This window comes from Aotus nancymaae, unplaced genomic scaffold (genome assembly GCF_030222135.1).
Source record: "Aotus nancymaae isolate 86718 unplaced genomic scaffold, 86718_ANA_hifiasm-v0.15.2.pri h1tg000016l, whole genome shotgun sequence".
Classification (NCBI taxonomy): Eukaryota; Metazoa; Chordata; class Mammalia; order Primates; family Aotidae; genus Aotus; species Aotus nancymaae.
Window position 1 is genome coordinate 35,610,223 of NW_026988428.1, and position 26,024 is coordinate 35,636,246.

General features: G+C 42.7%; 1 protein-coding gene across 3 annotated transcripts in view; it reads left to right on the forward strand.

The window, feature by feature from the left end:
* Positions 1 to 26,024, forward strand: part of SCN8A (sodium voltage-gated channel alpha subunit 8) — a 144,245-nt gene that overhangs the window by 86,772 nt on the left and 31,449 nt on the right. For all 3 annotated transcript variants that reach the window (XM_064377110.1, XM_064377108.1, XM_064377109.1), the window contains exons 14-20: positions 7,214 to 7,387; positions 9,704 to 10,060; positions 12,880 to 13,350; positions 13,873 to 13,990; positions 14,538 to 14,692; positions 17,459 to 17,632; positions 23,853 to 23,975. In XM_064377110.1, coding sequence (XP_064233180.1) covers positions 7,214 to 7,387; positions 9,704 to 10,060; positions 12,880 to 13,350; positions 13,873 to 13,990; positions 14,538 to 14,692; positions 17,459 to 17,632; positions 23,853 to 23,975 — 1,572 coding nt within the window. The remainder of the gene's footprint in view (positions 1 to 7,213; positions 7,388 to 9,703; positions 10,061 to 12,879; positions 13,351 to 13,872; positions 13,991 to 14,537; positions 14,693 to 17,458; positions 17,633 to 23,852; positions 23,976 to 26,024) is intronic.

Consider the following 26,024-nt stretch of genomic DNA (forward strand, 5'->3'; position numbering starts at 1 on the left):
CTGTTCTTGGAAACTGTGACTTTAAGCTAAATGATGTACTGCATAACAAAACCAGTTTTACCATAGGCCAGTTGGAATGAACAAGAGTTAAGTTCCTATGGCATACAATACATCATGTGGCTTACAGTTGATGTGTTCAAGAACCTATTGAGGACATTGAGTGAAGACTTACTATATACTTAATAAATATTTGTGAGGAAGACACTTGGAAACTATTTAAATTTCCTCTTCATTCAGATTTTGATTTCTTCCTTTATTTATAGCAGTGTGGATTAATGGTTTTCTATTTTATCTGAGTTATAATCCATTTGATGTTTAGACGTCCTCTGATGTGACCAGTGGGAGTCCCTACAAGCTGGCTTCTGATCCCTTTGATATGTCTTCATCACTTCCTGGCTTTCTGGTACCACAAGATATTCCAGGCTACTTTTGTGTTTTTCCTGCCCCAGGGCTGGAATCAGCCATTTCTCAGGAAGCCCTGAGTCTTTTAATGGAAAAATGGCATTTAGAAGTAGAGATCTAGGCTGGGTATCAACTAGGGCAGGAGGATCGCTTATAGTTTGAGACCAGCCTGGGCAACACAATGAGACCCCATCTCTAAAACAAAATAGAAAAGAAAAAAAAAGGAAGAGGTGAAGATCTGAGGTCTAGGAATGCAAATTGTTACGGGAGCAGTATGCAGCCCCTGTTAGGACAGGACTAGCTGTTTCTATTGAGTTAGCTATGTATATTGAAAACCATGAGCTGATCTTGTCACTTCCAATTCTAATCCAGCACTGCAGGATTCTTTCTAGTTTTCTCCCTTTCTATATTTGTAACTCTTGCAACAATAAGAAACCTCATTGCCACTATCTTTGGTATACTTATTTGATCAAAAAGCCACTGTTACCTCTTATAGCGTGGGTACTCTGATCACCCTGTTCAGGCTCTGGGTGCCCCCCACCCCTTCAGCACCTGAGCCATGTCTCCTTGTGGACACCTCCTCCCAATCCTCAGCTCAGACTCCACACCACAAGATATTTCAGACTACAAGATACACCAGGCCACCTCACACGTGGTTTGCCCCACTCGGCTCGGACCCTGATGCCTCACAGTAGGATTTCACCTTCATAGACATCCTTCTCACCCCACACCAGACTGTCCCCACAGATAGAAGCTCTGTTTATCCTTTACAGACTCTTAACATTCCTCACCAGCGCACCCCTCCTCATCCTGCTAAGACTACCACCTGCCTGCATGAACACTCCTGGAAGTTCTCACCTTGCTCAGTGGCTTTATCCCAAGCTAGGTGACACCCTCCTCACCCTGATGAGATCTCACACACTCACTGTCCACATCCCTGTTTGGATACCTTCCTCGCCCCACTCAGGATCTGACACCCCACATCAGGCCTTCCCCTATATGAGTCCCTCCTCAGCTCACCTGACTCTGGCACCCTTTGTGGGTCTTGCCCTGCAGGGAGTCCTTCCTCAGCCCACTCTGGGATCTTCTCCTGGAGATGCTATCTTTACCTTGCTTAAACTCTCACTCTGTCTGCTAAGTCCCCCACCCCATCAAGTGTGGACATCCTCCCATCCCACTTGGCCTTAACACCTATGTGGGGTAGCCGCTTCTCATCCCACTTCTGGCTGCCCGTCCTGGCCTGTCCCCCAAAGCGGATGCCTCTCCTTGGCCCGTACAGGCTTTGACAGCCCATAGCAGGATGTTTCCCTGCATAGACCTCCTTGCTCCCCTCCATGTCTGACTCCCCTTGCTGGGCTGCACCCTTCCTGGGGCTCCAGCACTGGGCAGCAGCCTCCCTTCACCTGCATGCCCCCTTACAGCCTTCAGCACTGAGTGATTCAGGGGAAGGGGGATGGAAAGAGGAGCTAGGGCTTAATCTGACATGTAAGTTTAAGTTCTCAGATTCTAAGCAAAAGAAAAAAAGCAGAAAATTATTTTCCTCCTTCACCAAACATACATGAATGTTATCATTTTCAACTAATTTTCAGCTAAAAGGAATTATTTTCAGATTTTCATTTTTCTTTCATCTGTGCTTCTGTAACCCCATATGGACACTTCTATTTAAATATTTATCACATGATTTTTTGTTATTGTCCTGTCCCCTCCTGTTGGGTAACCAATCATTTTAACTTGCAGAGGTCTGAGGAGGCCCTTGCAGTTTTAAAACTAGGACAGTCCTTGTCAACAGGTATGAGCTGATCACCCTAACTGGAGATGCAGGATGCAAGACTTCAGTGTGAAAACTGGAAAACCAGGATGAGCTGGTCACTTACTGTCTGGTGACTGAGTTCCTAAGGAACCATTATTTTTCATGGTCACATATTGGCTTTTTTTTTAATGTCTCCATTACAATACACATAATACTTTTAATCAATTGAATTTGATTAACTTTGGGGGAGGATCTACTACAGAGTAGGAGCTGCTGAGCCCCTTTCTGAGTATAAAGAGAGGAGCATGCCAGACCTACCTGCTTTCTAATAAGCCTAAATTTTGTCTGCAGATACAATTTGGGCCAAAGGATGTGTGTGACTTCCCCCCAGACCCTTCCCAAACCCCATAGTGACCCCTAAGTGAAATATACCCCGATGTTAGGACTATATAGGCTTTACTTGGTGACTGGCATTACAAGTTATCAGGCATATGCCCAGGGGCTTGTCCAAACTAGGCTAGGCATGGCTCATGCCTGTCATCCCAGCTCTTTGGGAGGCTGAGGCAAGAGGATTACTAGAGCCTAGAATTTTAAAGCTGCAGTGAGCTATGATCATGCCACTGCACTCCAGCCTGGGCAACAGAGCCAGACCCTATCTCAAAAGACAAAACACAACAAAACCCAAACTAGGAAGATATGATGACTGTGAATTCAGAGTATTTTATAGAGAATAGAGAACCTAGGATGGGTTATGGCTCAGGAGTAGAGTACTGGACTGCAGGTCAATGAGAACCATTGTTTTATAGAATACTGTGAGGAGCTCAGGACTCCTTTATACTCTTAAATAAAAGTGCTGTGTCTGTTGGTATTTATCATATTTGAAATTAAAACAGAAAATTTCTAAACATTCATTTTGTAATTAAATAATTACAATAATATAACTAGGTGAGTCCCAGCTACTTGGGAGGCTGAGACAGGAGCATTGCTTGAGGCCAGAAATTTGATGCTAAAGTGCTCCAGGAACACACCTGTGAATAGCCATTGCTCTCTAGCCTGGGCAACATAGTGAGACCCCATTTCTACAACAATAAAAAAATTAACCAGACATGCAGCTCATGCTTATAATCCCAGCCATTCAGGATGCTGAGATGGGAGGATCACTTGAGCTTAAGAATTCAAGACTATCCTGGACAACATATCAATACCCCATCTCTAAAATAAATAAATAAATATCACAATAATACACCCGTTACACATGCACATAAATAACGTATTGATGGGGGAATATTTTCTAAGAAAAACTGGAAGAATGGCATTGTTTGACATTTTGCAAATCTCTTTCATGTCTGGTTGTGTTTTTTTGTTTTTGTTTGTTTGTTTTTTGAGGCAGAATCACATTCTGTTGCCCAGGCTATAGTGCAGTGGCATGATCTCAACTCACTGCAACCTCCGCCTCCTGGGTTCAAGTGATTCTTTTGCCTCAGCCTCCCGAATAGCTGAAATTATAGGTGCCCGCCACCATGCCTGGCTAATTTTATATTTTTAGTAGAGACGGGATTTCACCACGTAGGCCAGGCTGGTCTTGAACTCCTGATCTCAAGTGATCTGCCCACCTTGGCATCCCAAAGTGCTGGGGTTACAGGCATGAGCCACTGTGCCCAGCCTGATGATGTCTGGTTTAATGGAAGATAGCTAGATTCTCTTTTTCTGCTTCTATATTCAGTGTGTTGTGATGTGTTATTTTAGCTCAAGTATAGGAAGAAAAGTTAGCCTCACACAGATATGTACAGTAGTCCTCTCTTATCCAAGGGGGATATATTCCAAGGCCTCCAGTGGATGCCTGAAACCTCAGGCAGTACCAAGCCATACACACACATATACACATATATGTATGTATGTATGTATATTGTGTGCGTATATATACATGTGTGTATATTTGTATATGTGTATATATACAGTCACGTACCACATAACATTTTGGCCAATGACAGACTGCATGTCTGACAGTGATACCATAAGATTATAATGGAACATATATAAAAACTTGTTATATGCCATTTGATATTGGCCTCAAGTAGGCACAATGACTGATGTTAAGAAAAGGTGCTAGGACAATATTGGTTTTCCATATTAATCATATATATATATATATGTGTGGTCTAGGTTTGTGTAAGTACACTCTATAATGTTCACACTATGACTAAATTGCCAACAATGCATTTCTCACAACATATCCCTATCATTAAGCAATGCATGACCATACTGTGTTCTGTGAATCTGATAACCAAGATGGCTACTAAGTGGCTAAAAGGTAGTGTATACAGCATGGATACACTGGACAAAGAGATGAGTCACATCCTGGGAGGGATACAGTAGGATGGCTCAAGAGTTCATCATGCTACTCTGAACAGTATGCAATTTAAAACTTAGGAATTGTTTATTTCTAGAATTTTTTATTTAATATTTTTGAACTGCAGTTGGCAGTAGGTAACTGCAACTGCAGAAAGCAAAACCACAAATGGGGGGACTTCTAAAGTTGGAAAACAGAGGACCTTGTGCCTGCTGCATAGGAACATAAATTCTAAGGTGAATATTTGATGACATTCAGGAGAGCAACACTGTCTTGGTAACGTTACTACAACAGAATACCATAGACTGGGTAATTTGTAACGGACGGAAATTTATTTGGCTGACAGTTATTATCAGGCCTTGCTGCCCAACACTGTTGCATTGGGGATTAAGTTTTAACACATGACCTTTGGGGAACACATAAAAACCATAGCAGACACTTATATATAATTGCTGATACACTGCATATAATTCTTCCCTTTCTCCTCGTTGGGAAGCATATCACAGTGCAAACAAGAGCATCATAGAATAACCTAAATCTGCCCTTCTTAATTTTTAAAAAAGCAGTTCCTTCACACAACTAATAGGTATAGATGTATTTCGACATACTCCCAGCCGAAGTCAACACACCATGTGTTGAAACAACATGGTGGCTGACCTTTGTCACAGACAATTCCTGGTGCTGGGGGCCATTCATCCTGGTGACAGGCAACACCACATAACTATGTCATTGTTGATTTCCCTTAGGAACCAGAGTTCCCACAGTGTAGATATTCCATGGTCAGTTAGCCAGTGCTTGTTTGTGAGCACTTCCTGTGTGTTTACCAGGAACCGGTGGGATAAAAATCAAGTCTCTAGTTAGTGTGTGTTAGGCAGGCTAGCATTTCTGTGTGAAGAAACCACTAATGGGTTTACACTAAGGGTGAAATGTATGTCAGGATTTGATGAGCTGTCTCTACTTTCCCTGAACTCACTCAGAGGGATGTTCCATCTATAGATGCTTAGCTTGTACCATGAACTTTGATTTTACTTAACTGGATCTCTTTGGGGGATTTGTTTTTCAATTTTAGGATACTGCATCTTCAATTTAGAAACATGAGGAACTACGGAAAACCATATGAACACCAAAAACCTATAGCCCACTTATCCATGTATTTCAGTCATCATTCTGTTTTGTTTTAATTCAGTATATTTCCAAACAGCATCTGTAATCTAAGTTTTTTTTAATATTTTTCATTTTGTCCTTAGACTCTATCTTCAGTTTTCCTTAAACTGTTTCATATGGAATCTTGGTGAACAGGTAGTTACAAGTACTAAGATATTATGACAGTGTTAAATCTATTGTAAAAATAAGTCCTCTCCTCTAAAAACATAATAGTCAATAAGAGTCTGATGTTATATGGTCAGCCTAGAATGAAGGGATTGGTTTGTCAAAACTGGCATTCATGGGATTTGACCTTCATCCTGCATTTCACCTCCTAAAGCCTGCAAGATACAGAAGGCACCAGGAAGTGTAGGTATTCTGTCTGGCAGAAAAATGGGAGACATGTAATATAGGGAAGATGTCATTTTTGCACACAATAAGCTACAAATCTAAAACATTTATTACATCATTGATTATCATATTGAAAAAATCAAAAGGAAGCACTGAAGTCTTTAATAATAGGAAAATTAGAATTTTATTTATTTATTTATGATTTATTTATTTGGTAGGTCTTGGTCTGTTACCCAGGCTGGGGTGCAGTGACACAATCCACTGCACTCCAGGTTGACTCACTGCAACCTCTGCCTCCTGGGCTCAAGTGATTCTCTCACCTCATCTTCCCGAGTCCCTGGGACCACAGGCACACACTACCATGCCCAACCAATTTTTGTATTTTTTGTAGAGACTGGTTTTCGCCCTGTTGCCAAGGCTGGTCTCAAACTCCTGGGCTCAAGTGATCTGCCCACCTTGGCCTCCAGAAGTTCTGGGATTACAGGAATGAGCTGTCGTGCCCAGCCACCAGTAGAATTTTATACAGGCAATAAGAGTGAGGGTTGGGAGAACTGTGTAGCAACATGGATAGAGTTATAATAAGTGAAAAGTCAGACCCAAGATATTATGTATTCTATGATTTTCCAACTCTGTCAAAGTACATGTGTATTTAAAAAAAAAAAAAAAAACAGAAAGAGAATACAAAGAAATGATAGTTGTATGCAAGGTGGTGAGATTATGGATATTATTTTCTACATTTTGCACATTTTGGGAATATTCTATGCTTTCACACCTTACAGCAAATGTCTAGGTTTGGTAAGACATATAATGTCAAATTAGCATTAATACTTTTTTTTTTCTAATTAATTATAACGAGTGATTTTTTTTAAGCAAACATCGCATTCAAATGACAGCTGACCCTTTGAGAGGAGTCACATTGTGTAGTATTGTCATTGCGTAGAATATTTTCTCAACTGCACTCTTGAACAGTGTCAGTTGAGTGGTTCCGGCAACAAAGATTGGAACTTTGGGGCTGGGGACTTCATTCAAGAGGAAAATAAGATTTTCCTGCATCAGGTGGGGTGCTCATGAGACATCTAGGTATTGATGTCTTCAGATGTAGAATTTAACTAAGGTTAACTCTTAAGGTTTCTTGGACATGTTGTATTCAAAAATAATGATAAAGGCATTCTCTTTCTACTATTTCTTTTTCATACCCCTTGCATCCTCCTATTTAGGTTTTCACTGGAATTTTCACAGCAGAAATGTTCCTGAAGCTCATAGCCATGGATCCCTACTATTATTTCCAAGAAGGTTGGAACATTTTTGACGGATTTATTGTCTCCCTCAGTTTAATGGAACTGAGTCTAGCAGATGTGGAGGGGCTTTCGGTGCTGCGATCTTTCCGATTGGTATTCCATATTTCTCCAATTTCTTTTAATATTTCCTATCTTACAGCTACTAGAGTTTTGCATAAATTAATTTGATGATTTAAAAAATATATATTAGCTGTATTTTACTCCCAATTGCAGTTATTTGGCTTAGCAACTAAAATACTGAAAATGTTCCTAAAATACCTGATATAGAAGTTAGTTATTAAAAATCAATAAGCAAATAAAAATCAATTTTAAGAAGTTCTTCAGAAAATGCTGCTTAATCTAAGAGATGTATAAGATGATAAGTGAAAAATAAGACCCAAGATACTGGATGAAGAAAATGAACTCTCCCAAGGGCCAATGAGGTCTAATTTGGGTTTGCTAGTGAATCTATTTTTTTTTATCTGAAGATCTCCTTGAGATGGCAAGAAGTTCTCCTTGTTCAAAGATGACTTTCTTCATTTCTTCCATCATGATAGCCCTTCCAAAAAATAAGAATAAAGTAATGTTTTTTAATACAGAGGGTCCCCAACTTGTGATGGCTCAACTTATAATTTTTCAGCTTTACTTTGTGCAAAAGAGCAATACGTGTTCAGTAGAAACCATACTTTAATATACATACAACCATTCTGTTTTTCTCTTTCAGTATAGTATTCAATAAATTACATGAGCTATTCAATACTTTATTATAAAATGAGCTTTGTATTAAATGATTTTGGCCAGCTGTAGGCTAATGTTAAGTGTTTATGTTTAAGGTAAGCTAGGCTAAGAAGTAATGTTCAGTAGGTTGCATATATTAAATGCATTTTTTTACTTACAGCATTTTCAACTTAGAGTGGGTTAATTGGGACATAACCCCATCATAAGTCAAGGAGCATCTGTATTATATTGAAATTCGTTGTTGAACATTGGCTGTATTTCCCCTAACGTTAGCTAAAAAGGAGTTTTTATTAATGTATTTGAGGTAGTTAATGTTTAAGTTACTAAAATGACTCTGAAAGAATAGTTCATGGTATTACACATTCATGGTATTACATGAACAGCTACCCATAAATATAAGCATAAGTGATATCCTGACTAACCCCTCTGAGAAACTGAGTTATCTTGGGGGTATCTCACTCAGGCAAAGGTCACTACTGCTTCCCTGGCATCAGAATTGCCTCAGATTTTTCACTCCCTATTGGGAAAATAAGCACTTGCAGCCGAAAAGATTAAAGGTTTCTTCATTGAGATATTCAGCAATTCTAAGACAGAGAATTGGAAAAGAGTGAAACTATTTGTAAAACAGAGATTTCACTCGGTCCAAGTTACAAATAACATCTGCCAAATTTCTGAAACCTCTGTTAACTACTCTTTGGTTAGGATCCAGTCCACAGTGGACTTTTTGATAGTAGTTATTATCTAGTGACAAAAGAAAGGATTAAGAGAAGCCTTTGAACTTATATATTTTTTAATTTTTTTATTTTTATTATTATTTTTTGAGACGGAATCTCGCTCTGTTGCCCAGGCTGGAAGTGGTGTAATCTCGGCTGAATGCAACCTCCACCTCCCAGTTCAAGTGATTATCATGCCTCAGCCTCCCAAGTAGCTGGGATTATAGGCATGCACCACCATACCTGGCTAATTTTTGTGTTTTTTATTAAAGATGGCATTTCACCATGTTGCCGAGGCTGGTCTCAAACTCCTGGTCTCAAGTGATCCTCCCGCCTCAATCTCCCAAATGCTGGGATTACAGACATGAGCCACCGCACCCTGCCAGTATAGGCTCTTTTCATAAGATGACTGATGTATGTAGAACTGCCCCTGTTTGAGAGTTGCACTTTTCCTCCAAGTTATTCCAAGCATATCACAAAGGTTTTTTAAAAAAAATCAGCCATTGATTACTTATTGTCAAGGAAAAGAGATATCTAGAATTTTTTAATGTTTGCTTTTTTAAGGAGACAGATTTTTTACACTCTCCTTACCATACTAGTCTTTTGGTTTCCTACAAATAACATTTTCTTTCACTTGTCCTGTGAGAAGTCAAGGGAAAATCAGTAGGAAAGGGATATGTTCACGTGTGGGTTTTGAAAAAGCAGATTGACTCAGATCTAAAGCAAGGGACTAAGGCAGTATTCCTGGTTCCTAGTTATAAATGTTTCATCTACTGTGAAATTAATCAGTTTTCCCTTATTTATGTCTCAGTCTCTCCCCATTTAGTCTGAGACACTGTTAGAAAGTCCTGGGAATTTCCCAAGGGTGCTCAATAAATGTAATCCGATCTTACTAATTTTATGTTTTTATTTTAGCCATGTGGTGAGAAAATTGATTGAGTATCATGTGTTTTTTTGTTTGGGTTTTTTTTTTCTTTAGCTCCGAGTCTTCAAATTGGCCAAATCGTGGCCCACCCTGAACATGCTAATCAAGATTATTGGAAATTCTGTGGGTGCCCTGGGCAACCTGACACTGGTGCTGGCCATTATTGTCTTCATCTTTGCCGTGGTGGGGATGCAACTCTTTGGAAAAAGCTACAAAGAGTGTGTCTGCAAGATCAACCAGGACTGTGAACTCCCTCGCTGGCACATGCATGACTTTTTCCATTCCTTCCTCATTGTCTTTCGAGTGTTGTGCGGGGAGTGGATTGAGACCATGTGGGACTGCATGGAAGTGGCAGGCCAGGCCATGTGCCTCATTGTCTTTATGATGGTCATGGTGATTGGCAACTTGGTGGTTAGTACTAATTTGTAGATATTTTTGTTCTATACCCTGAACATTCTACCCTTGGCCCAAAAGCCCAGTCTGCTTAGTTCTTCTACTGCCCGTCATGTTTGTTGATGTTTTATTCCTTCTTGGCCTGGGAACCCTAAGATACAAATGAAGGAGAGGAGACAGATACTTACAGAGTATGCTGTAAGTCATGACCCCCACAACTTGTCAACCCTTTTCATACAGTTAGGAAAGCAAACTCAGCAAAATCAAGTGACTTCCCCGAATAAATAAAGAGCTTATATTTGAACCTAGACTTCAAAGTCTGTGCTCTTTCACCTACAGAAGCCTTCCTTTTTCTTAACCATGATTTCTCATCTTTGGCACTGTTGACATCTTGGGGCTGGATAATTCTTTGTTGTGGACTGTCCTGTGCATTGTAGGACTTAGCAGCATCCCTCCTGGCCCACTAGATGCCAGTAGCACCCTCAGAGTTGTGACAACCAAAAATGTCTCCAAACACTGCCAGATGACCCTGGGGGGCAAAATTGCCCTCCATTAAGAGCCACTGCTCTAAACCATCTTAGAGTTTTATTTAATTTATATAAATGACAAACCACTTTCTTGCTTTACTTTGATCTGTCCACCTGCTCTCTTCTGTCTCTGTGTTTAGAAGAGTCACCAACAGATCTTGACACTTTGTTTCTTGAAGTGTGATCTGAGGACTAGCAGCAACAAGATCACTTGAGAGTGTGTTAGAAATGCAGAATTCTAGGCCCCAAATCAGAACTACTGAATCAGAACCTGCATTTTTAACAAGATCCTTATGTAACTCATATGTACATTAAAGTTTGACAAAGAACTGTCTTACAGATCAGGCCCCCAATCCCACCTGCAAGTGTAGGGCAAAGAGGACTGGAAGAAGACAAGCTTATCTGTCCCTTACATGCTCATCCACATTAGTTCTCTTCCCTCTTCTGTCATAGAGAAGCATGACAGTAAAAGGTTCCTACTTACCAGCCTCCGAACCAGATACAGCTATTCTGTTCTTCCATTTGACCTACAAAATATAGCTACTGTAATGTTTAATTCTTCCTGTTCTCCATTCCCGGCCACCTTTCCCTCAATCCTAATCCCTCTAGTCTTCTCACTCCTGCAGTGACTATAACAATGGCTTCCTGGTAGGTAGCGTGATCAACATTTCCCAGCCCTGACTTTGCCACCCTTTCTTCACTCACCTGTTCTCAGTTGTCTCAAAGACATATCCCATGTCTGTCTCCAGATACCTGAGCACTTGACAAAAATCAGCTGTTACTTCTACCCCCTGATGACACTTTCCAGGTTCCCCTTTGCCAGTAGTCCCCCTGCCCGTCTAGTTTCTAGGAACCTATAACTTTGGATTATTTTCTGTCTCTTTTCTCTCCACTCTCAGTAAATATCTGATGTGTCTTAAATGCATCTTTCTTCATAGTATTTCTATGGAAATCTTTCTTCATAGTATCTAAGATCTGCCCCTTCCTTTGCATTTCTATAATTCATTTAGTACTTTATAAAAGTGTGGTCCCAAGACCACCTGCATCGTAATTACACAAGTTTCACTCACAAGAAAAGGCCAAGTCCCAGGCCCTACACCAAATCTACTGAATCTGAATCTCTTAGAGTAGGCTAAGGAAATATTTTAAACAAACATCCACATCCTTCACTCCCTGAGATTCTAATGCATGCTAAGATTTGGGATTTCTGTAGCCTAATCCAGACCCTTATGAACTCATGCATGTAACAGCCTCCTAACTTCTGCCCTTCCCCTCTGTATGTAGCTAGTCTGAATGACTTTTTCAAATCTCTGTCATCATCTGTGACTCCTTTATTCAAGAACCAGTAGTGGATCTAATTAAATAAAATTCAGATCCCTCAACCTGGCCTTCAAAGCCCTCTCCAACTCACCTGCATTTTACCAACCATATTCCTTTTTAATTCTACAAATGGTGCAGATAATCCAAAAACTTACAGTTCATTTATTGTTTCCACCCTCCCACTCTGCACATTACTGTTATCTCCACCTAAAATGTATGCCTTACTCTTCTTCCCAAGTATGACAAAGTAAGGACCAAGTATAAATCAAGAAGTGAGCACCTCTCCCACTCCTAAAAAGTAAGTCTTAATAAAAATAATTAATCTTAATGTTGAATGTAGTAAAATAGGAGATTAAAACAAAAACAAATAAAGCTTGTATCTGATGGCTTCACATTTGGCTATGCAACAGAACGTAAAAGTCAACGTCACTGTCTTGAAAAAGCGATTTTATTATAAATGTTAGGAAAACAAAATTTATTCTTAAACTATCATAACATGAAGTATATTTCAGTTCTACCTGCTTGATTTTGTTGTATGAAAGGATGACACTTCAAGCCTAATTTTTTTTCTAACGTGGGTGCTCTAAGACACCTTCTGCTCATGAACACGTGGCATCTACACGCTTTGTGACCCTCCCCAATAATTACATTCACCTTTTTATTTTCATTTTGGGGAAATTTCCTTCCAAAATGGATACAGCCTTGGTTTTTTCTGATTATAAGAGAAGTAATCTATTTTGGGGCACATATATATATGTAAAACTATTAAAGACCCAAGAAAAGAGGTGCTAAACTCCTTGTATTACAACCAAAAACAAACACATTCCCACCCGGTGACATGAGCATTTAAAATACTATGTGGGCCAAACACAACACAACAAAGCCTCTTTGAGTCCGTCACGTAAAGTCCATTGGCTTCCAGTTTGCAACCCCGCGTCTGGTGGATAACTTTCCTACATTTTTTCCTTTTCTCCAATGCTACTGGCATAGGTGCTGAACCTGTTTCTGGCCTTGCTCCTGAGCTCCTTCAGTGCAGACAACCTGGCTGCCACGGATGACGATGGGGAAATGAACAACCTCCAGATCTCAGTGATCCGTATCAAGAAGGGTGTGGCCTGGATCAAACTGAAGGTGCATGCCTTCATGCAGGCCCACTTTAAGCAGCGTGAGGCAGATGAGGTGAAGCCTCTGGATGAGTTGTATGAAAAGAAGGCCAACTGTATCGCCAATCACACCGGAGCAGACATCCACCGGAATGGCGACTTCCAAAAGAATGGCAATGGCACAACCAGCGGCATCGGCAGCAGCGTGGAGAAGTACATCATCGATGAGGACCATATGTCCTTCATCAACAACCCCAACTTGACTGTGCGAGTACCCATTGCTGTGGGCGAGTCTGACTTTGAGAACCTCAACACAGAGGATGTTAGCAGCGAGTCGGATCCTGAAGGCAGCAAAGATGTAAGGTCCCAGCCTAGAAACAGCCTTGATCCTTGTGAGAACAAACAGGGTGCTGTCAGCCTTGGGCATTGTTTCAAGTATGGGCTTGGTAGAGAGATTCTGGAATAACCAATTTACTTTGAGAACTAATCCCACCCTCCCAGTATCATTCTAGGCCTTTCCTAGATGAAGTGTATTCTTAAGATAATCCTGGGCCTACCTCTGTCACTTCTGGATCATCTGGGTCAGAGGCTGGAATAAGCCCTCCAGTACTTTCCTGCCATTCATCCGACCTATAACCCTGAAACCAACCTATAGGCACATTTAGCTTTGGGTGGGTCACTGTCTTGGTTTTGATGTTATATCCCATCTGGACAGAAGTTTTGAGGGCCTGTGGATATAGTTTGCTTATCATGAGTTGTAGTAAGAATTCTAGAGAAGAGTCAGAGCTGGCGCATCATCCCCGCTAGAGGCAGAGTTCTCAGTGTGGAATGGGCATGTTGCTGCAGAGCTGCCTGATCTCCCTTTTCCTTGCATGTCTAGAAACTAGATGACACCAGCTCCTCTGAAGGAAGCACCATTGATATCAAACCAGAAGTAGAAGAGGTCCCTGTGGAACAGCCTGAGGAATACTTGGATCCAGATGCCTGCTTCACAGAAGGTGAAAGGGGGCGAGGAGGGGATGGGCTTGGGACACTCGTGTTGCTCACAGACACAGTTCTGCCAGGGCTAGTGGTGGGTGAGGGGCGGCTCAGTGGCTATCTTCAAGAACTTTGCTCCCCACCCCACCATTTTGAAAGAAACTTAGATTGTTTCTCCTATTTGTATCTGACAAGTATATAACAAGTTTCTATTCTCACACTTGTCATTGTCCATTTTCTCTTGGCTTCAGCCCAAAAGCTTCCATTAGAGAGGCTTGTTCTGTCATGGCTGTGCCTGCCTCCTGACTACGCTTTCCTCCTCCCTCTCACTGCTTCTTTGTAGGACATCTTCTTGACTCCAGAGGGCCTTGCCCCATTAGCCTTTACAGCATAGCCTTAGCCCTGCCACCCTCTCCATTTCTGGATCAGACATTCTAATTCAGCCACTGTCCTCCCGGGAGGGTGTGTGGTGGGGCAGCACCTGGCAGGGCCTGGGAGATGGAGGAGAGGGCAGGTCTGGGCGGGGCACATTTCCACGGTCTGACCTGCCTCTCCCGCTGGTGCCAGGTTGTGTCCAGCGGTTCAAGTGCTGTCAGGTCAACATTGAGGAAGGGCTAGGCAAGTCTTGGTGGATCCTGCGGAAAACCTGCTTCCTCATCGTGGAGCACAACTGGTTTGAGACCTTCATCATCTTCATGATTCTGCTGAGCAGTGGCGCCCTGGTGAGGTCCAGGGGAGTGTGCGATGAGGGATTGGCTGGAGAAGGGTATAGAGAAGCCAATGGGAAAACGCTGAGGCCCAAGCCCAGGGGCTCTGAAAACAGATTGCCTGTGGCCCCAAGAATAGTGATCTGTTAAAGTGCTTTGGGCTGGTGCTTTGAGCCTATGGGATTAGAGTCCACATTGTTCACATCTTGATCCTCTGTAGATTTAGCACTACCCCCATCATGTGTCCCCACTGCCTAGTTTACCCCATCCTTAGCAGCCCCTAAAATGAACTTCCCTCTCTCACCTAATACCCCAAATCTCTTGTTCTTTGCTTTTTAGTTACCCAGGATGGGAGGGAGGTGGCATTCCTCCACTCACCATCCCTTCACAGCCTACTGGATTTGGAGAACCCATGGCATTAGCAAGTGTTTAGAGTCAGATCTCTGGTACAAAGATTATTTATATTCATATTATCCTAAGGGCTTATTAATCAGTGAAACATACAAGGCCCTGAACACACAGGCTCCTCCCCTGCTGAGACTAATTATCTTGGCATTGCTTTTACTTTTTAACTGAGGGCACATGGACGGGGTCTGGCATGAGGGAGTTGCTTGCTAGTTGGATGGTTTTGAGGACAGCAGGGACTAGAGAGAGTATACACTTTCCTTTTCCTTAAGTGAAAGGTGACGAATGCATAATGTTGAAGTGCATTTAAAGAAGGTGGGCACATTCATGTAGGTGTGCAATCGAAGCTTAATCTGGAAGCAAAAATAAATAAATAAATAAATAAATAAATAGCAAGGGAGAAACCCCAAATTCAGTGTTAAAGATTTTCACAGTGACTTGGGAAGTTTCACTGACTTGTAAGGCAGGACAATAAGAAAAGATGAGAGAGGCAGCAGTGTGTATTAAAGACAAGCCCAAGGGTGAAGAAGACAGCTTTCATGGAAAGGACCTTGGGAAGTGAGGGGAAGGTTTAAAGGAAGGTGTCAGGATTAAAGTAGGAGGCAGAAAAGATGGCTTGGTAGCCACTGATCTGAGTGCAGGGGAGCCAGACCACCCCACCTGCCCCTGGGTCATTTGTTGCATCGAGCATTCATGCAACACTTCCTGAGATGCCTCAGAGGCACCCGAAATGACAGCATGGTCTCTGCCCTTGAGAAAAAAAAATCAGACTAAGGCGAGTGACTGGAGAAAGGTATCTTGTTATTGTTGTCATTGTTATTCTTCAAATCTAGTGAACAAAAACCTAAAATAACGGAGAATATGACCCATCGTTTGGTTCTTCTCTTTCCCATCTCTACAAAAAAGAATAAAGCAGTAGTGAACCAAAAGTTTTGAACTTTCTTTACTGCTCACCTTTGACAATTTTTATTTGTTGTAATGATTAGGCAGAAGGTATTTGATTCAGTACATGCAGACCCTGTGCAACAGTAGGCATGAGATTTAAGAATAGCAAAGTGAAGACACAGCATTTTAGCTGTGTCCAAGAAGAAAATGTCCAAGCAGAAACTAGAACGTGGTTACGATGGGACTTAAGAGGGTGGAGATTAGGGCCCTCAGTGACATGAGATCAATCTTGGGCATCTCACATACCTTGGATTAGAGAAGGGATTTCTAACAGATGGGGTTAAGGGGAAACCTGACTTGGAAGCTGTTGCCTTTTTGATTGAGCCAAGACCCTGAGTAGGACTGTGGAACCCATCATCCCTGTCCCACTCCCCATTGATGAAAGAGGAGCACCTGATATCCATATGCCTCTATTTTGGAAGATGAAGCTGCAGACCACCCAGTTCTATTCTTCCTTCTGGAGCTATTCAGAGCAGGCACCTCCTCCCACTTGTATCACAGAGGACTTCCTCCCCACCTCCACAGGTTTTCCCATGCTTTAGGAATTCCCTCCTCTTGGCACCACACCTGTAGAGTCCACCACTCTGCAGATGGGAATGCTCACACCTCCGCATAAGGGATTATCCCATTCATGAATGCCAAAGAAAGTAGTGCTAAGATTTTCTTCACCTGAGTGTCTCCCACCCCTGTGACCCTCCACCCACACTGTGGTGTCAAGGGGCTAAAAGGAGGAAAGATTTTGTCATGTCTTTTATATATCGTGTTGGTGAGGATGTGGAGAAATGTAAACACTCATATGTGGCTGGTAGGAATGTGAAATGATGCAACCACTTTGGAGAACAGTTTGGCAGTTCCTCAAAAAATTAAACACAGAGTTACCATATGACTCAGCAATTCCATTCCTGGGCACATGCCCTAGAGAATGAAAACATGTCTACATAAAAACCCATACCCAGATTTTCACAGCAGCATTGTTCACAATAGAAACAACACAAAATAGAAATAGCACACACGTCCATCAGCTGATGAATGATAAACAAAATGTGGTATATCCATATATCGGACTATTACTCAGCCATAAGAAGGATAGGTGAGTGGTTGCCTAGGGCTAGGGAGTTGGGCAACTGGGGGGTGATTGCTAATGAGAATGGGGGTTCTTTTGGAGGTAATGAAAATGTTCTAAAATTGATTGTGGTGATGGATGCGCAAATCTGAATATATTAAAAGCAGTTTTAAATGGCTGAATTTTATGATATGTGGATTATAACTCAATAAAGCTGCCAAAAAATAAAAAGCCTGTTTAGTGGGGGAGTAAAGTGAAGGAGACAGAGAGCTGATAATAGGCCAGCCCACGTGGGAGAGCTGTCTGATGCTCCATGTGGCCTGCTTGCCTTTAAGCACTATCATAGGCAGCTGCTGCCTTTCTTTTAGGCCTTCGAGGACATCTACATTGAGCAGAGAAAGACCATCCGTACCATCCTGGAATATGCTGACAAAGTCTTCACCTATATCTTCATCCTGGAGATGTTGCTCAAGTGGACAGCCTATGGCTTCGTCAAGTTCTTCACCAACGCCTGGTGCTGGCTGGACTTCCTCATCGTGGCTGTAGGTGTCGTGCTTTCTGTTTCCCACCCCTTACAGCAGGAACACAGACATAGGGGTCTCTCTCCTTCTAATGGCAGTAGCTGCCTTGGGCCCAGGTTATAGATGGAGATGGAGATGTACGTGGGGGTAAAGTTCCTTTCATAGCACTCAGATCTTCATTTTAGGAAGGGGAACTCTGAAGTCCCTGCATTTGCTCCAGAGGGACTAACCAACCAACTCTTTAGTCTGGTGGGTTTGCCTTAATTGAGATTCAGAGATTAGGGTGAGAAGTGGGATCACTGATCTCAAAGGCCCTTGTTATTTGGCTGGGGACAGGAAAGTTCTTGCCCCAGGCCAGCAGGATGTCCTCTTTCTGTGGCCAGGAGAAGGGATGGAAGAATGAGATGGGGGCTGCTGGCACAAAGGTGGTAGTGGGATTTCTCTGGTCTCTCCTGCTGACTGTTCCCATGAATGCTTCCACCCAACTCAAGTCTTGATACCAGACTCATCCAAACAAGTCAGTTTATCAGGAGCGGGGCGTTCACACCGAAATAAAGTCCCCCCTTCTTCCCACATGTTGCCATTCTACAGTGATCATGAAACTTGAGAAATCCTTTTTTCCTCCAGGTTCCAAGACCATCTCCAAGGTTTGCTGGCCATAACCTCCTGTGTTTTTTTCAGGTTGGAAGCGGCATCCTCTCTAACTCTTCCTCACTCCACCAGCACTTGTCCCTTGTTGGCTTTACTAAGGATGATGACCGTTCTCTTATTCTGTATAATAACTAAAGCTTCTTTCTTTCTGCCAAATCAGCATTTTAAAAAAAGGATGAATAGGATTTGTAGGAGCAGGGCCTGTAGAAAATTTACTTCCTTCTGAGGGCTGTTAAGTGCCAAGAAAGTAGAGTGGTAGAGGCTAGGCTGGTCATGTAGAATGCAGGTTTCAATGGCTGCATGGCAAACTACCTGTAGAGTGCCTCTGGGATCCAGGATAGAGCAGCATAGAAATCTCTCTGATGGCAGGCACCCAGCACTGAGCCAGTAATGATTTCTGCTCTATAAATGCATTTCCTTCCCAATACATTGTCTGTAGTTTCCAAGGTTAGTGATTGCTTCCCAAAACTGTCACTCTGCCCCCAGTTGCATCCCCATTTCAAAAAGCCAGACTTTGGGAAATGCCTAAATGAGGTGAGGAGGCCAGCCCTGAGGGGACCACTGTGAGACCCGCACAGCGAGAGATGTTAGCACTCCCTTCAGCAACTCTTGATAACATCCTGTGGTGGAAGGACCTGTACCTCCCACAGACAGAAAGCTGGAGCTCTAAGACTTAAAGACTGGCCTTGAGATAAGACTGAGAGCCACAGTGAGAATAGGCCAGTTCTCTTTCTAGGGAAAGGGGAAGTGCCATGGAGTCTTCATTTCACAGTAGCTCCTCAGGACTACCTGGCATCAGGTGAGACACCTGAATTCAAACTAGTATTCCCAGCTGCCTGGGGAGGCTGTGATTTGAAACAGAGCTTCCCCACCATGACCTACCCTCTCACAGGAACACGTTCTTCCTCTTCTCCCTAGGTTGAGCTACCCAGAATTTGAGGATATCCATCAGGTATCCCACACGACCCTGCTAAACAAATAAGCTGCTAAAGCACTAACAGTCCTACACATTAGCATTTATTTGTGTTTTGAGACGAGGTCTTACTCTGTCACCCAACCTCGAGTGCAGTGGTGCCGTCTTTGCTCACTGCAGCCTCTGCCTCCTGGGTTCACACAATCCTTGCACCTCAGCCTCCCAAGTAGCTGGGACTACAGGCACACACCACCACACCTGGCTAATTTTTGTATCTTCGGTAGAGATGGAGTTTCACCGTGTTCCCCAGGCTGGTCTCGAACTCCTTGGCCTCCCAAAGTATTGGGTTTACAGACATGAGCCACTGTGCCCAGCCAGCATTTATTTTGCGAACACTTTTATGACTTTTTATACAAGGTAAAAGGGGGTAAAAAGCATAGGACAGGCATGCAGCCAACTGACACTAATTCATAAGCCCCTCTAGCTTTGTGGGGGTTGCTGGATCATTACATTACTGTGGTGCCTAACTGGCTCCTGTGAAGACCTCTGTGCCAGTTATTAGTAAACAACATAATTGAATGCCATTATCTGTGTAGAATTGCTCTAGAAGCAATATGGAGAAATTCGGGGATAAGGCAAGCATGGTCCCAGCCCCTGAGGAGCTTACTCTAGCTTCCACAGCAACTGTGGGCTGATTCCAGGCTTGTGCTAGGTGGGGGTACAGCCCCAGGCCATCACAGTGGCTCCACTGGCTGCCACTTTTGAGTTGTAGATGGACGGTAAGTCTTGGACTGTCACCTGAACAGCTGGAACTGCTGGACTTTTTGGTGTCCGTTTGAGAAAAGTATCTGGTTTCTTTGGCATTTTAGAATATCCAGCAGGTTAGGTCCTAGGTTAGTACCATCCACTGGTGACTTGATTTCTGAGTCTGTTATTCATCACATTTATTTCCCTAATTGATTTTCATTCTTCCTTGTTGCCCCTTAAAGCTGTCAGTACTTTTCACAGTCATGGGATTATCCAGATGACTTCCAAGGTTAATTCTTTTTGTTTATAAGCCATATGAGTTCCCAAACAAGGAAAACATTCTGTTTTGCCCAGGTTCTTGGCTGCATTGGAGATCGTGTCCTGTAAAAGAATTTTGTCATCTTTTCCCCAGGACGTTTATCCCACCGTGTGTGGAGATTAGCAAGCCTGTCAGTTCCGGAGATGGGGGCTTGCAGAGACCACTTGCCTCATCCTGAATTCAGACTGCTGAAAACGTTCTCCATTTGAAAATATTCACATCATTTTGAAAAAGTCACCTAATATCTTTCTTCCTTTTCTTCTAGCCCACAACCACAGATAACCTGAAATTTTTTATTTTTTAAATTTTTTTTAGATAGGTCTCACCCTGCTGCCCAGGACGGAGTGCAATGACACAATCATGGCTCACTGTAGCCTCAAGCAGCCTTCCCACCTCTGCCTCCTGAGTAGCTGGGACTACAGACATTTGCCATGGTGCCTGGCTTGATGCCTTGAATTTGATGTCTCCTTGATTCCTTTTTTTTTTTTTAGGTTTCATTCTTTCATTAAAGAGTACTTTAATCAATGTTAGGATTATCTCAAGCAAGGGCTTAACAGAGACTCAGAGTGTTATAAGAGAGCCCTCAACTGCTAAAGAATAACCCAGATAAGACCCTTATTGATCCTGTCCTGGGCCAGATTAATCAGCTGAGTAACAGCTTATCTCTCAGCAACACTTAGAGCCAGCCACTGAATTGGCCTTTAGACCTCCTCCTTCATTCTCCACACCGTGGATCTATTTGTTGTCAGATAAGTCACCCACCCTGAAGAGCTGGGATCTGCTTACCTTATATGGTACCTATAGCCACTCAAAACTTAGTTTCTTGTAGTCTTTACCTGACAAAATTTTGTAAGATGAAGCTGACCCAGAGAACTGTTGAGCTCAGGTACTTGGTTGAGAAAGGATAGCTTCCCTTCAGACATACCTATTGAGGCATCATGAAGTATCTGGCAACTTTCAATTATTTTGGAGTTAAAAGTTGGCTGACACCTCCATATAAATTCTTACTGATAATGATGGATGGATGGAGAGAAAGGGATTGGTTGGTGCTACTATGTTCTAGATAAGGCATTTGTGGCCCTTATTTTAGGCAGACATTGAATTCTGGACCATCTGCCTTTCAAAGAAAATCAGGGTAACCTCATAGGGCAAGATTTACTTCCAGATTTGCTTTGGACACTGCCCAGGGCTTCAGAGAAGATACCTACACTGATGGATTATGAGCACATGCATAGATCAAGGTTCATACCCCTTTTTATTTTTTATTATTATTTTTTGAGATGGAGTTTCACTTTTATCGCCCAGTTTGTAGTGCAATGACACAATCTCTACCCACTGCAACCTCTGCCTCCTGGGTTCAAGCAGTTCTCGTGTCTCAGCCTCCCAAGCAGCTGGGATTATAGGCATGCGCCACCACACTCGGCTAATTTTCTTTTTGTATTTTTAGTAGAGACATGGTTTCACAATGTTGTCCAGGCTAGTCTTGAACTTCTGACCTCAGATGATCCACCTGCCTCGGCCACAACATCCAGCCATACCCATTTTTAAATCAAAACCTTTAAACCAGCTCATTCTGACCCTTGGTAGGTCATTGACCTTCCACTTCTACTCCCTGCCAGTCATGCTGCTTAATTATAAATGTCTTCATTTTTTTAAAAAGTTTGTGTGTGCAATTCACAGACACAGGATCAAAGAATTAAAGCCCTAGGATACAGATAAAAAGCAGCAAATGAAACTAAGTTATAGATTGTTTCTTTTTATTCTCTCTAAATTTTTTTAAAAATATCAATTTAAGTAAGCTAAGCTGCTCTGCAACCACCGCTTCCCAGTAGGAAGAATTTAAGAGCTATTGATGGAAATATCTTATCCTAGAATTTGTGTTGTAAGAAACCCAGAACCCAGCCGGGTACGTGGCTCAAGCCTGTAATCCCAGCACTTTGGGAAGCCAACGCGGGTAGATCACCTGAGGTCAGGAGTTCAAGACCAGCCTGGCCAACACGGTGAAACCTTGTCTCTACTGAAAATACAAAATTAGCCAGGCATGCTGGCACATGCCTGTAATCCCAGCTTCTCACCCAGGAGTCTAAGGCAGGGAGAATTGCTTGAACCCTGGAGGCAGAGGTTGCAGTGAGCCAAGATTGCGCCATTGCACTCCAGCCTGGGCGACAAAGTGAGACTTCGTCTCAAAAACAAAAAAAAGAAAAGAAACCCAGAACCCAAACATTCTGGAGTTTGACTAACTAACAGTATTTTTAGATCTGCTCTCCCCTGAAGAGCTCTGTAACTCTCAGCTCAGACCCAGGCAGGCATAAATACTTAGCATGGTATTGAGGAAGCATTGTGGTAACTGCTCTGAGAGCGCTGGTAGAATAAGGTAAGTTTGCTTCTGGAAGAACAGGAAAGTGTTGGACCATGTGTCTAGGCCTGGAGGTCTGCAGGCTTTTTCTCCCTGGTACAGGATCATACTCAACTCTGGATTGTCCAGACACTGATAGTCCTGTTGGAATGTTGTGTAACCTGCCCACTGGGGACGTGACCTGTCTGTAGAAGAAAAAGCACTTGGGAGTCAGGCAGTGGAGGTTATTAATCCTGGCTCTAGAACTGCCAATGTGACCCTGGGCAAAACTTGTGTATGGGTCTCAATTTCCTCATCTATCAAATAAAATTAATTTTTTCCCAAGAATTCTTCTAGCTGTTATTCTAATGATGAGAGTTATAGAAGATTGACATGGAAATGACAGGCCTGAGGCTAATTCATTTTGGACTGTTCTGGAAGGAAAGAATGAGAATTATAAGGAAAAGTATGGATTCAGTTGTCCAGACTCACCCAAGTTCTTGTGGCCATGGAGGGGTACTGGTTATAGTTAAAAGTCAGAAGGATTATTATAGTTAAAAGTGAGAGATAGAAGGATGTAGTTAAAAGATAGATAGAACTCACTTAAGTGAGTTCTCATGGAGCCACAATTCTTCTTGGGAGCTGCGAAGTCAGCCATGGTACTTACTGAATGTTTTCATTGTTGTTGATGTTGTGACGCATCAAATTCTCAAACAAATGGTTTTTTGTCAACCAGGAGTAAGAGAGCTTGTCCCTGTTGGAAAGCCAATGGTGAACGAGCTGAGGAGGGGGCAGCTTGTGTGGAGTATGTGTATTTATCTGTATTCTTTTCCATAGGTACCATTAAATTTGTCTGGCTTAATTTAATGGGGACTTCTGGGACCTGCAGAGACTGTAAAGGGCGAGGGTAAGGCTCTTGTCATCTGTTCAGGTTCCTCTCCTTCCAGTGGAACTTCCTCACTCTCTCCCTTTCCCGTCAGCCTCTCCCCTTTTCCAACTTGTGTGTATGTTCTACTGCCTTCTCGATTTTCTCTTCCCTCTGTGTTTTTTCTTCTGCCTCTCAACCACCTTTCCTTCCAGGTCGTTTGAGTCAAGTTGAAGTAGGCAGCTGGTGTTACCCACTTCCTCTACCTGGGGGGCCCAAACTGTGTCTTCAGTGCTAGGGGCTTTATTCTAACACTCTGGAACCTCTGTTTTCTTTTCTTTTTTTTTTTTCTTTTTTCTTTTCTTTTTGTTACCTTTTTTGTTTTTGTTTTTCTCTTCTGTTTCTGTGTAGGTCTCTTTAGTCAGCCTTATAGCTAATGCCCTGGGCTACTCGGAACTAGGTGCCATAAAGTCCCTTAGGACCCTAAGAGCTTTGAGACCCTTAAGAGCCTTATCACGATTTGAAGGGATGAGGGTAAGATACTAAGAGCAGCTGATCCTTCTGCATGCCAATGGAAACTGTTTAAGCATGCTAGAACTGATCACATGGTGGAAAGATCATTCAAACACGAATTCTGTGATGCAGCTGCTGATTTGATCCTCCACTCTCTCCCCCGCACCTGCCCCGTGCAAAGGGGAATTGCGTTAAGCTGCCTCATCACATTAATATTGGCCCCATCCCCAACAACATGCCATCGCAGAACATGTTAACATTGGCTATTCTCATTTGGCCTGGCTTACCTGTAGCACTCGGGGCGGCTTTCTGGGCTGTTGATTTAATAGGGAGAATCACCAGGTGCAAAGAAGGGGAATTGTAACCCACAGACCCACTGAAAAGCACAGGCTTCAGGCAGGGAGAGTGCTGTGTAGGGGCATCAGCCAGGTGGGGACTGTGCCCTTGGGGTCACCGAGAAAGCAGCTGAGAATGGGCTTGAAGACATGGTGGCAGGCCTGGGATTGGGGATGGAGCAGAATTTGGCATGGCCCTGGGAGAAGAAATGCTTTTCTTTCTATTCGGATTCCTCTTATTGCACCTTGTTGTTCTCAGCCCAGTCCCATAAGGACTGGCAGCCTCTGTCTGATAGCAAAGCTTTTTTCCTCACCCCCAACCCCTCTGCCCGTGCTGTATGGTCCCCTAACACTGTCAAAACGACAACCAGGTATGATGCTAGATGACTGAATATCAGCTAGTTCTGAAATTTCTTGATACCTCCTATTCCTGCTTTGGTGATACTCCACCCAAAACAGTACAAGGTGTTGTCACCTTGCCAACTTAGAAACAAGGTGCCCTCTTGGTGCCATTTTCTTGTCTCTTTTGGTTTAAATAATTGTGCATGTGTGTGCATGCATATGCGCGCGCACACACACACACACAGACATACCCACACTAAAAAGTCAGTTTCATAAAATCAAAGGGGCAACTGGCTTTGGTGGTAATAGTTGTCCTGTGGTGATCAGAGAGAGGTCTGTTATACTTAACGAGACCAAGAAAACTCACTTCAATTCAGATGTTGAATACATGCAGGAGAGCAAACCAGAGGATATATTTTTAAATGTGCAAACATCAGAATGTAGGAATAAAAATTAAACTGTTACAATAGTCTACATGAAGCAAGACTGATTGGAAAAACTAGATACCAGGACAGTGCTGCTTCATTCATTCCTCATCTGTGATCCCTGGCTGTTATTCCATGAAGCCACCCACAGTTGTATAGGAAGATGAAAACTTAATTGGGACTTGGGAATTTTATTATGTTAATTTATCCAGACAAATGCTTTTTGCAACAAATTCATGTTTATTCTATAGCACAGTCACAGTTTGGTTTACTAAATGTAAGATTTCTGCAACCCTTCTGAAACCATCTGCAGGAAGGGCAGTTCCACAGTAGTGTAAATTTATTTAATTTTTTTTTTAACTTGGGATTTTAAGTCTTGTCCCACAGATAAGAGAGGTTTTAGAATGTGTGCAATCAGGTCATTGCTATGCTCAGGCTAAATTTAGGAAGAGAGTTTATTACACAAGATTCAGTGGTTTAGACAGCCACGATGTGGTTGAAAATGTGGTTAAAATGCTCTTCTCTGCTCCCTCCACCTTTGCACGTTTTCCAGAGGGAGCTAGTTAAATGTTTTAATAAGTCATACTAGTTTTGTTATAAAGTTGATAATCCACTTTGGTGACTGCAAAACTGAGGACAAGATGCAACCAAAAGAAGTTCACTGAAGACAGTACTTGCAGCATTGTACCTGAGCTCCTCCGCATCCCACCTGAGCTCCTCCGCATCCCCTTGAGATGATCCCTGATCTCCCAAAAGGAGATTGGTAATACCTGAAGAAACCCTCCCCACCCCGACCCCTCGCAAAAGAAATGCTCATCTGACCCATCTGACGCTTGTTACTAACTCTTTCCATCTAGATGCTCATTACTGTCAGTCCTGTCCCAGGCAGACAGAAGTAGTCCTAATGGCCGCTGATGCCAGTTTGCTCATGAGGCCGTTACTTGAATAACCTGGATGCGGGAGCCATT